Here is a 13,385-nt window from a genome sequence, read left to right on the forward strand (position 1 = left end):
TATCCAGTTTCCCTTATCCAGTTCTTCCCTTAAGTTGTGGCTGCCATTAATATTACTATAATTTACAAAATGAATTGCTTAATCTTCCTATTTATAAGTTATATTGAACGTGTTGGAGTTCTAATTTCCACGTACAATTTTTTTTTCCATGCAAAAAAACAAGAGAGTTAAGTGTAAGAGCGCTGAGTTGTAGTTTTCAATCTCCTTGGTAACAGAATAAATTTAATAAAATACTATATGAATTTGTGAAAAATGGTAGTTTCTGATTACTAAATACTTGATGCTCACTTAATGTTCGTTATTTTTCTATGATATATTGTAAACACGGCCAATTGCTTTTCATCAGTTTTTAGTGCCCTGTTCTCTGCAGTAAACGTATCTGAAAGAACAAATTTTAATTTGAGGTTTATGTGTATGATACATCAGTCTTAACCACTTAAATGTGGTTATGCTTTACCATAATTTGATCATTACCTTGAAAGTCTTGTTATGACACACTTGCCATATTTTCCGCGTTACTGCTAAATACAATAACACAAATTGTCCCTAATGTTTGTCAGAGAGGCCTCAGAATTACCCTAAAAACTCCGCGCTTCTCGCGCTCCAACCACCCAGCATTTTGAGCTGGGCTAAGACACCATCGCTTCTCACATCAACTATTTCTAAAGGTCAAAGAGGGGATCAATCTGGTTTTCATAAGTGTTTTTTAAGGTTCATGGCACAGAAGGGTCAAACTACCACCAGGGTCATAAAACTACCCCTGGAAAGGCCTACAGCTCCTACGAAAGCCATGTCAAATATGTGAACTTGGGCGACGAAATGTTTTAAAATACGCCCAATAGCCCCAATGTTTCAAGGTCCTAAATACGCCCCTGGTCTCCAATCATTTACATTCCGCAGCAGTGTTGCCTCTCTGTTTCCTACCGATATTTTCATCCTGACTGCGAGGGGAGGAGGCATGCTATAAAAAAAAATGTCTGTTCAGAGCATGAAGTCGGTTCAAGGTGTGGCAGATTCCTGAATTCCCATGAGTGCGGCAATGCCAGTTCGACCGCCAATTATCCGATTAGCACCGTCTCCCTACTTACCCACCCACAACCCACCTGTTTATCTCTCTCTCTCCCTCTCGACCCGGGGGAGGGACCTGAGGGGACACGCCGACCACCACCACCACCACCACCAAAACGTGGCAATATGGGAAAAAATCGTTGCCACATGTCATAGAATTTATACAATTCGTTGTTATAATCCTAAACATCGACACTCATTGTACTATGTAGCTTCCTTTACTATATACAGAATATATAAAATATCACAAATAGCACAGGGATGGGAAATAAGAGAAAGACGCATGTACGAAGGTTGATTTGGCAGGATGGCTCGAGGTAAGCGACGATACCAGCTCCACCCTGAACCGACTTCATGCTCTGAACAGACTATAACTGCATGCCTCCTCCCCTCCGCGGCCTCACACAACTTTGAACTCTTGCTCACCCCTATCCGAGCCAAATCCCTTATGCAAGTGTTAACCAGCATTTTCATTCCTTCGTCCCTCTCTTTGATAATGTCTGGAACAGCCTTCCTTGGTCTGTATTTCCTCCTGTCTGTGACTTGAACTCCTTCCTATACTGAAAAATGAGCACGTTTGCTTACTCGGACTTATTGTAGGAATTGATCTTTTTTACAAATAATGTTTATATCGCTCCTATTTTAACACTCGCCAGGCTTCAACCACCATTACTTTTTCGAACCGTTTCCATCGGCGAAGTATCCATGCACTTACCATGCGGTTTGAATTGGATGATGAAAAAATCCCATCGCGATAGGAAACAAACATGTATGCATATGGTAAGGTACTAGTATTAAATAATTTGACCGTCGACACCAACTAAAATGATCAACAATTTTCATTTTTTATAGATAAGTGGCTTGCTGCTTGCGGAGTGAACGCCGACCTCTGCCAGAACGGCGGGTTTTATGGAAAAAGCTGCGCTTGTGTGTGTCCCTCGGGCACCTCAGGGGCCAACTGTCAGACAGTGACAGGAGACTACTACGGTGATTGGCCGCCGCTTTGCACACCTTGTCTCTGGAGCTCTCAGAATACTTGTTTTCTTTGTTCCTCTGTAGTGAGGAAGCACCTTACGATAGCTTGGCTCTTGGGATAGAAGAGGATAACAGTTCAACCTTCAATTACAGTGTAGTCCAAGAATTCCTCATTAAATCATATCTATTGCTCAGCGAACCATTTTGAAAAATTGGAATGATCCAGTGACTATATAATCGTTCTTTTTCTAGTGGATTATGCAAAATCCGGCTGTTTTGGCATAACTGTTGACACCAAACCTCGTCTTCCACAGACGACTTGACGAATCCCTGCACTGAGAAAGTAACTCAGGAAGGCCTCCTCACCTCGCCGGGCTATCCAAGCAACTACCCAAATAGTGAGTGAAAGATTTACATAGATTTACATATAAAATCAGACCACACAGACCCCATGGTCCAGACTAGGTGGCCTGTCCCTAAACCTAAGTGCTTCTACATTAGTCAGATGGCTCCTAAACGTTGCATTTCCTTTCTAGTTGACATTAAGTTGAAGGAAGTGACGATCGAGCTTGTTTTTTAAAGGAGTCAATCGTGTTACACTGAACCACTGAAGGTGGGAGCTTATTCCATTCTCGCACTACAACGTTGGTGAAGAAAAGAAGAAGAGAGAGAGAGAGAGAGAGAGAGAGAGAGAGAGAGAGAGAGAGAGAGAGAGAGAGAGAGAGAGAGAGAGAGAGAGAGAGAGAGAGATTTGTTTGTGTGTGTGTGTGTCTTGTACTGAAGCCAGACACAGTGTGGGTGGGCGGGCTCCCTTTGTGTGGTGTTGTCTGTTCACCCTCTGTTCCGTTCTCCCTGCCCCGGCAGTCCAGTGCGTCAAGTGGATTGCAGCTCCCGTGTGCCACGTGCCCCGAGTGACCTTCTCAGACTTTTACCTGTACGAAAAGAATCCCTACTGCGGCTCGACTACAGAGACGTGCTGCTACTTTGATGGTCTGGAGATCAGAACCGACAACTTGTACAACGGTGAAGTGTGAGTATACAAAGACCCTGCTCGCTCTGGCTTTTTTTTTTATGTACGTGTACGCCTGTAGCGCCGGTAGGCTCTCTTGAGGGGCCTGGATGGAAGTCGGCCTCAGCTCGTCATGGCGCAGGGCAAGTTTTTACAGTGGCGCCATCTTCTCTTGGCTCATGCTGCCCCCCGGAACTCGTTCTTGATTCACTTGGACGGTTTCCTCTAGAGTCCGGGTTGATGGGTGGTATTCAGGACAGCATGTGGGTAGTTTTAAGCCACTCGGCGGTGACTGAAAAATCCGAGGTGGTAGCGTGGGGATTCGAACCCGCGTCGTCCTCCACGCGGTGAATGTGGGCCCAGCACGCTACCACTTAGCCTTCGCCTACCTGCCCCGTGACGGCGAGCAAGGCTGCCACTGTTACTCTTACAAGGCGTATTCACTTCTAATTATTACGTAACAAGTTTAGTTTGTGATATTCCTTTGTGCCACTAAACTTGCACGATGGTGACCGTGACCACTCAAGTTCTTCCAATCCTCGGCAGGTATTGTGGCACGGACATCACTGCAGGCCAGACCTTCACCGGAACCGGTCAAGAGATGATTTTATACTTCAGGGCGATAAGTAATAATCTTCGCAGGGGATGGTCTGCCCAACTCACCTTTGTGCCGCAACCGGGATGCACGTAAGTGACAAAAAAGAGGGAGGGGAGAGTCTCAGGACCAGCGAAGAGTAGAATCACCCTTCTGCGTTGTACATTCATCAGCCTGTGTTTATTCGTAGATCGCAAATATTTTACGTCCTAACGATTCCTTTATTTTTGTTCTCTTCAGAATCACCAATGCAGAAACCACATCATCCCCACCACCACAGCAACAACGACCATTACAGAACTCACCACCACAGCAACAACCACCACTACAGAACCTACCACCACCACCACCACAGCAACAACCACCACTACGGAACCCACCACCACCACTACAGAACCCACCACCACCACCACTACAGAACCCACCACCACCACCACCACAGCAACAACCACCACTACGGAACCCACCACCACCACCACTACAGAACCCACCACCACCACCACAACAGAACCCACCACCACCACCACAACCACAACCACCACTACAGAACCCACCACCACCACCACCACTACAGAACCCACCACCACCACCACTACAGAACCCACCACCACCACTACAGAATCCACCACCACCACTACAGAACCCACCACCACCACCACCACAACAGAACCCACCACCACCACCCCCACAACACCAACCACCACCACCACAACCGCACCCACCACCACCACCACCACTACAGAACCCACCACCACCACCACTACAGAACCCACCACCACCACTACAGAACCCACCACCACCACTACAGAACCCACCACCACCACTACAGACCCCACCACCACCACTACCGAACCCACCACCACCACCACAGCAACAACCACCACTACAGAACCCACCACCACCACCGCAACACCAACCACCACCACACAACACCCCACCACCACAGCAACAACCACCACTACAGAACCCACCACCACCACAGAACCCACCACCACCACTACAGAACCCACCACCACCACTACAGAACCCACCACCACCACTACAGAACCCACCACCACCACTACAGAACCCACCACCACCACCACCACAGCAACAACAACCACCACTACAGAACCCACCACCACCACCACTACAGAACCCACCACCACCACTACAGAACCCACCACCACCACTACAGAACCCACCACCACCACCACAGCAACAACAACCACCACTACAGAACCCACCACCACCACCACTACAAAACCCACCACCAGCACCACCACCACAGCAACAACCACCACTACAAAACCCACCACCACCACAGCAACAACAACCACCACTACAGAACCCACCACCACCACTACAAAACCCACCACCAGCACCACCACCACAGCAACAACCACCACTACAAAACCCACCACCACTACCCCCACAGCAACAACCACCACTACTAAACCGACCACCACCACCACCACCACTAAAAAACCCACGACCACCACCACCACTAAAAAACCCACCACCACCACCCCCAGAGCAAAAACCACCACTAAAAAAACCACCACCACCACTAAAAAACCCACCACCACTAAAAAACCCACCACCACTAAAAAACCCACCACCACTAAAAAACCCACCACCACCACCACTAAAAAACCCACCACCACTAAAAAACCCACCACCACTAAAAAACCTACCACCACCACTAAAAAACCTACCACCACCACTAAAAAACCTACCACCACCACTAAAAAAGCCACCACCACCCCCAGAGCAAAAGCCACCACTACTAAACCGACCACCACCACCACCACCACCAGGCCTAAACCACCAAGATGTTTAATTCAGGCTTTCAACGGAGTGTTCTACTGGTCCTCCCCAGGCTTCGGGATCACCAAGTACCCGAATAACTTTAACTGCGCCGTGCGAGGAGTTTCGGTATGTGCCTTACTTTTCTGGCCGTGGTGGGTGAGGTAAGTAATAGCTCATTCCAGCGTCACAAAGCGTCCATGATATTACGAGACATGATATTCTATACCAGAGGAGAAGAAAGCCGAGTTAGTGCACTGCCTAAGATCATTGTTCTGTCTGCCATTCCTATTCGCTTGCGTTTCCATGTTATTGTTCAAATCAAGAATTACTGTTATAAAACGCCTTGACGCTGAGTATATCTAAGTAGTCAGGGCATACACTATATATCTCTCGCATTTCCTGGAAGCTGAGAAGATGGCGCCACTATAAACACTTGCCTGCGCCATGACGGGCTGGGGTTGACTACAATCCAGGCCCCTCAAGAGAGCCTACCGGCGCTATAGGCGTACACGTAAAAAAAAAAAAAAGACTTCCAAGTAAGAAAGTGCATTTTACACACACACACACACACACACACACACACACACACACACACACACACACACACACACACACACACACAATCAAGAGGAAGGTATCAGGACACCTCTTCTCACGTAATTGACTGCTCTTTCGGCCACCTCCTCGGACTCTTTACTGGATCAGCGAGTAGTGGGCTATTTTTCTTTTTATTGTTTCCTTTTTTGTGTGCCCTTGTGCTGTCTCCTTTGCTGTAAACACACACACACACACACACACACACACACACACACACACACACACACACACACACAGAGCTATAGTTATATATCCTCGAAACACGCCACTAACAATCTGACTCGGGCAGTATCACAGTGTCCACGATAATAATTCCACTCGACGTAGTAGTGGAGTGATAAAAGGTGCTCCCAAGAGTTCAGGGTTTATGAAATTAATAAACTGCTCCGTTATTTTTGTAGCAAACCCGCATACAGGCAAACAAGTCAGGGCTTATAGAAGTGTTCCTTTGCTTCTTCAGACGAGATCCATGTTGACGCTGAAACTGGAAACGTTCACGCTGCAGGGAGAGGTGAGAAGATGTGTGGACGGCGTCAAGTTAACATTCTTGTACAATCGAACGACAACGTGAGTAGCGTGTGTGGTTTGTTGCTTGAGTGACTAAAGGTGTCAGTGTGCATGCTTAAGACATAAGAGTAACAGGTGATGCCTTATACAGCGGAAAAGTTGGAAAGTTTCGTTTAGTCGGCGCAACATCTGTGGTCATATGCCGGAGAGAGACAGGAGGGGGAAGGAATTATAGGAGAAGGCAACATCTGTGGTCATATGCCGGAGAGAGACAGGAGGGGGAAGGATTATAGGAGAAGGGAACAGACCCCAGGAGACGGGACACAACCCCCGATTAATACCTGGTATCCATTCACTGCTGGGTGGACAGGGGTGTAGGATATCGGAAAAACCGCCCCAATTTTTCCACTCCGCCCGGGAATCGAACCCGGGCTCTCTCGATTGTGAGCCGAGTGTGCTAACCACTGCACCACGAAGCTCCCCCCTTATACAGCGGCAGGTAAGGGTAGGTGTCAAGGGATGGTCCGCTTGTTTAATGGGTAGTCGTTGCATTAGTGTTAATGACTGGGGTGGGTGGAATGGTTGGGCGTTTTGTCCCTCGACACGGAGAGTTATGGTGTTATGGCGAGGTTTATAAATGGATGAAGGGCTTTAATAAGGGGGATATTCATAAGGTTTTGTTGGTAAGAGAACCGGTAGGACACGAAGTAATGGGTTTAAACTGGATAAATTCAGATTTAACAGGGACATAGGCAAAAATTGGTTTACTAACAGGGTGGTGTATGAGTGGAATAGGCTTAGCAGTCATGTGGTGAGTGCCAATACAATTGTCACATTCAAAAATAGATTAGATAAATTCATGGACAGCGATATTAGGTGGGGTTAGATACACGGGAGCTTAGGTTCAAAGGAGCTGCCTCGTACAGGCCTACCGGCTCTTGCAGACTCCTACGTTCTTATGTTCTTATATTAAGGAGGAAGAGCGGAGTGGGTTTCCATACTTAATTCACATGTTTGGTTGGCAACGAGAGATGGGAACGATGCCCAACGTTACCAGATTACCGTACGCATAACATTGTATTTTCCTGTTTCTGGGATGGGTTTCATCATATTGGTCTCCCAGGCGTGGTGACGTCACGCGCAGTTGGGAGAATTCCTTGGGCGTGTTTCATCACCGCGCCACAAGCACTTCCAAGTAGGATTGGGGGCGGTCTTGGGAGAAACCAGCGTTGCCAATCTTTCGCGTCGCTTTGACGTCTAATATGTCTTCAATTAACCTAAATAACACTTCTTATGTATAGTTATGGAGTTATAAATATAAACAATTGATATTTAGTTGAAATACAGCGATAATATCTTCATTGTAAGGAATATGTGCACGTATTTTTGTTCCGTCTGCATCTTCAACGGCACCACGGTGTAAACAAACCTTTAGTGAGTCGTGAGTAGACCCTGGCCACCTCGCCACCATGGCCCGCAGCTTGTACTGTGCATCAAATAACACTTGCACATTGATGCCGTGGTAGTACTTGCGGTTGACGTACACTTCTTCGTGCTCATGTGGGGCCACTATTCTTACGTGGGTGCCATCAACAGCACCCACCACACCGAGAAAACCAGCAATTTCGGCAAACTCCGCCTTCATTCTCTGCTGCGCCCCCCGGTTTAAAGGAAAGCCCATGAACCGCCTCATATCCTCTTGTGTCACGAGAGCATCCACGGTCTGGGTGATGATTCTGCTGACTGTGGCCCGGGAAACTCAAAAGTCATCTGCGCTGCACTGCTGCATTCTCCCGGTGGCGAGGTATCGCAGAGTCAACGCCACTTTCAGCTCCGCTGTGGCCGCACGGCTCCTCTCAGTCCTGTTGCCAGTCACGTGTCGCACCAAGTCAGTGACGAACAACAGGCCACGATCCACCCTGTACCTCTTCTTGAACTCGGTGTCATCGTACTCGTTAAAGATGTCCCTTCTCGCGCGAAAATTCCTTGGTCGGTGCTGGCGGGGTTGTTCACGGGCTGCCATGTTTACAGTCTGACGCTTGGAGCCTTCCTTGGGAGCGCTTGTGAGACTCCGCACGGCCTCCCAAGGCGGCGAGCGAGATAGGCAGAGTTCCAAGGCTTGGGAGCTTTCGTGAAACATGCCCAAGGTTTCTCGCACGCTTGGGACTCCTTGAGCACACCTCCAAGGACTTGGGAACTTTGATGAAACCTACCTGGCCCATAAATATTGCAAAAAAAATGAGCAGCAATAATTACCGCTTTTAACGATAATTATAAATGCATATCGTTATCTTTGTGGATGCGATAGTTTTGGTCAGAAATCGGCAAAACAATACGCCAAGTACGACAATCTGGTAACGTTGACGATGCCACTACAGACGACGCTGGGTAGGCGGTGGCTGAGTGGTAACGTGCTGGGCCCACATTCACCACGTGATGGACGACACGGGTTCGAATCCCCACGCTACCACCTGGGATTTTTCAGTCACCGCCGAGTGGCTTAAAACTACCCACATGCTGTCCTGAAGACCACCCATCAACCCGGACTCTAGAGGAAACCGTCCAAGTGAATCAAGAAGGAGTTCCAGGGGGCAGCATGAGCCAAGAGAAGATGGCGCCACTATAAACACTTGCCTGCGCCATGACGGGCTGGGGCCGACCACCATCTAGGCCCCTTAAGCAAGCCTACCAGCGCTATTGGCGTAGACGTAAAAATATATATATATATATATATATATATATATATATATATATATATATATATATATATATATATATATATATATATCTATATATATATATATATATATATATATATATATATATATATATATATATATATATATAGAGAGAGAGAGAGAGAGAGAGAGAGAGAGAGAGAGAGAGAGAGATAACCTTGTTCTTAATTTAATCACCAGGTTGTGTGGATCTCAATCAGGGAAAGTCTTTACATCGCCATCTTTCAATTTCAACGCGAGATTCTTCACCGACCCCACGAGGACCTATCAGGGCTACAACATCTCCTTCACGCCTGCAACCACGAGTTGTCACCAGGTAAGGAACGTTGTGGATTTATCTGAGCTTCTCCGGCAATACACAGCTGTGCTGCTTGCTAAGTTGTCACCAGGTAAAGGGACTATGGGCCGTATTTTAAGACATTTCGTCGCCCAAGTTCACATAGTTGACAAGACTTTCGTTTGAGTTAGGGCATTTCCAGGAGTAGTTTTATGACCCTGGTGGTAGTTTGACCCTTCCCCAGTAGCATGAGCCTAAAGAACCACTCATTAGAACCCGACCGACACCTTCTTTGACCTTTAGAAAGAGTTGATGTGAGAAGTGAAACTGTCTTATAATACCACCCTATTACACTGGGCAAATTTTCCGTGGATCTTCAGTCAAACCACGATTTCCGCTGGCGTGGTTCTCATATTTCCGTGGTTGTCTGACGTGTCCACGATCTTCCAAAGCTACGGGAGATTTCACCGAAGGAAAACGGTATTACTCACCATCATCATCATCAACAATAACACGAAACAAATGAGAACCACGTCAGCGGAAATCGTGGTTTGACTGAAGATCCGCGGAAAATTTGCCCAGAGTAATAGTAGCCCCTTAAGGAACATTGTGGATTTATCTGAGCTTCGCTACTTCGGCAATATACAACTGTGCTGCTTGCTAAGTTGAGATTCTCGCCAGATGGACATATTGACAGTAGATGTATAATATTATCCATTGTATATATATTTATTTGTGTTTAATAATAGTAAGATAAATTATGGAACATAGTTTGTATTTGAATTCGACCCATCGTACAAGCACATACGAGAGCTGCTTATAATCCCTGCTCGATGCACCCTCAAGCCTGGTATCATAATCACTATGGTATCCATCCACAGATAATCACGGCAGCTGTTGGTCAGACTGGCACAATAACTTCCCCTCCAGCAGAAAAATACTGCGAATACCGAATCCAGGTAAAAACTGATGTAACACAAGAAAGGTATTAGTGTGTGTCTCTCTCCACAACACTGCCACTCCAGCGGGGGTGTCGACAAGAGATTTGTTTGGTCATGTCATCTATTTTCATCAAACCTTAACCCGTCCGCTGCGATTGGCACGAATTTGGCCTTCACTGGCAGCCTGGTAACACATACTCCTCTGCTTTTTATTATTTACATCAGTGACTTGGACACAGGAATTAGTAACGATGTTAGTAAGTTCGCAGATGATACCAAGATCGGTAGAGTAATCCAATCAGACAGCGACGCTACCGTTCTCCAGGATGAGCTTGACAGACTATATGATTGGGTGAGGAAGTGGCAGATGGAATTCAATGTCGGGAAGTGTAGCATTTTGAGTGTAGGTAGGAATAACCCCTTACACAATTACTCCTTAAATGACACTCCTCTGAGCAGGTCTGGGCGTGAGAGAGACTTAGGAGTCCTAGTGAGCGCTGACCTCCGTCCTAGGGCTCAATGCATTCAGGCTAAAAATCGGGCAAACAGAGTACTAGGTTTCATCTCAAGGATCGTGAGCAATAGGAGCGCTGAAGTCATCCTCAAACTTTTCTTAGCACTAGTTAGACCTCATCTCGATTATGCAGTTCAGTTCTGGTCCCCTATTATAGAATGGATATCAAGATGTTAGAATCTGTACAGAGGAGGATGACAAAGATGATTTAGGGGGTGAGAAACTTGCCTTATGAAGACATGCTGAAGCAGTTAAATCTACACTCTCTAGAAAGGTGAAGGTTGCGAGGAGACTTGATTGAAGGCTATAAATGGATGAAGGATTTAATAAAGGGGATGTCAATAAAATTTTGAGAGTGAAAGAGCCAGGTAGGACGCGTGGCAATGGTTTTAAGTTAGACAAATTCAGATTCAACAAAGACATAGGCAAGAATTGGTTCACCAATAGAGTGGTTGACGAATGGAACAGGCTTGGGAGCCATGTTGTGGGTGCCAATACCATAGATACATTCAAGAAGAGGTTAGATAAAGCCATGCATGGTGAGGTAAGGTGGGGCTGAGTGTACAGGAGCTGCCTTGTATAGGCCAACCGCCCTCTTGCAGACTCCTTACGTTCTTATGTTCTTATGTCTTTCTCTGCCTCTGTGGTGGATAGTGGAGTGTTTCCCATGTGGTATTGGTGTGCTGGATATCCCTTCACTGGTAGCCTGGTTACGTATAGTCCCAGGTCTTTATCTGCCTCTGTGGTGGATAATGGAGTGTTTCCCATGTGGTATTGGTATGCTGGATGTCCCTTCACTGGTAGCCTGGTAAAACATACTCCCAGGTCTTTCTCTGCCTCTGTGGTGGATAGTGAAGTGTTTCCCACGTGGTATTGGTGTGCTGGATATCCCTTCACTGGTAGCCTGGTAACATACACTCCCAGGTCTTTCTCTGCCTCTGTGGTGGACAGTGGAGTGTTTCCCATGTGATATTGGTGTGCTGGATATCCCTTCACTGGTAGCCTGGTAACGTGTAGTCCCAGGTCTTTCTCTGCCTCTGTGTTGGATAGTGGAGTGTTTCCCATGTGGTATTGGTGTGCTGGATATCCCTTCACTGGTAGCCTGGTAACATACACTCCCAGGTCTTTCTCTGCCTCTGTGGTGGATAGTGGAGTGTTTCCCATGTGGTATTGGTGTGCTGGATATCCCTTCACTGGTAGCCTGGTAACATACACTCCCAGGTCTTTCTCTGCCTCTGTGGTGGATAGTGGAATGTTTCCCATGTGGTATTGGTGTGCTGGATATCCCCTCCCAAGATGCAGGACCTTACATTTTTCTTCATTGAAATGTAGCAGCCAGTTTTTGTTCCATTCCTGTAGTTGGTGATGTCTTCTGGTAGGAAATCCGCATTCAAGGGGTTAAAACAATCACCACCAACTCCACAAAAGGTTACATTATACTTGAGTCCTCCACACGTACCATGCGCTTGCTTCCTCCAACACTCCAGTGATTTATAACATTATCACTTGCTCATCCCCCCTTCAAACACCCATTTTTCTTCGAGCAGGTCGCCACTGAAACATCAGAGGCCTGTTCCATATCTACCTCTAAGCTAACGGAACTTTTTTTTTCTTTGTCCAAAGGCTCCTTCTGGAAGTCGCGTGAAGGTCGATGAAGTTACATCAAGGATTCTAGGGACAAGGAACTGTGAAAGTGACTGGCTTTTGCTGAACGGAAGGAGTGAGAAGATGTACCCGTCAGACACCAGCTTAATTATCTGCGGCAAGAGGGTAGTGTCTTCACCTCTGACATCCAAGACCAATGAGATGTACGCAGCTTATCAAGGCACCAGCAGCAGCAGCCGCGGTGTCACTATCAAGTATACCGTCATCTAAGTCAAACGTTCCTGGATTTTCTCGCTCACTCCGTGGACGATGCAATCACTACTCCAATGTATCTGTACGGGCACGAATTCATTATTACACCTGCAATCCTTTCAGTTTGCCTCTTGCCCACGATGTTTCTTTGTTTAAAATCATATCACTGGTGAGCCAAGTCAGCTGATATAACTTAAACGAGGAACAGATTTAGTAGCATCCTTGTAGTGATCTACAATAACCGCCCCAGGAAAATAAATATATGCAGCAGCTTCATGTATCATTCATACCCACCCACCCCTCTCTCTCTCTCTCTCTCTCTCTCTCTCTCTCTCTCTCTCTCTCTCCGTGTCATTGCAGACATGCTAGTGTTATGCACAGAAATTTACTGATCACGTGAGTGCCGGCTACGTCGTTTTTTCCGTATTGTCTGCAAAGTTTGTTTTTATAGCAAGGGAGGAAGCTCAAGAAAAAAAAGCCCGCTAGAACCTGCTCAAATGACAACAACAACAACAA

At 46.7% G+C, this 13,385-nt stretch overlaps 1 protein-coding gene across 1 annotated transcript; it reads left to right on the forward strand.

Annotated features, from left to right (window-relative positions):
- The first annotated feature begins 1,375 nt into the window (after nt 1-1,375).
- Nucleotides 1,376-13,157, forward strand: LOC126995097 (protein SpAN-like). Its single transcript, XM_050854382.1, has 7 exons — nt 1,376-1,385; nt 1,921-2,055; nt 2,358-2,441; nt 2,908-3,073; nt 3,599-3,739; nt 6,496-6,602; nt 12,636-13,157. Exons 1-6 carry the CDS (start codon nt 1,376-1,378, stop codon nt 6,509-6,511), a joined length of 552 nt encoding a protein of 183 aa, XP_050710339.1. The 3' UTR covers nt 6,512-6,602; nt 12,636-13,157.
- Nucleotides 13,158-13,385: the final 228 nt, after the last annotated feature.

The sequence above is a fragment of the Eriocheir sinensis genome, unplaced genomic scaffold, assembly GCF_024679095.1.
Source record: "Eriocheir sinensis breed Jianghai 21 unplaced genomic scaffold, ASM2467909v1 Scaffold982, whole genome shotgun sequence".
NCBI classification, from domain to species: Eukaryota; Metazoa; Arthropoda; class Malacostraca; order Decapoda; family Varunidae; genus Eriocheir; species Eriocheir sinensis.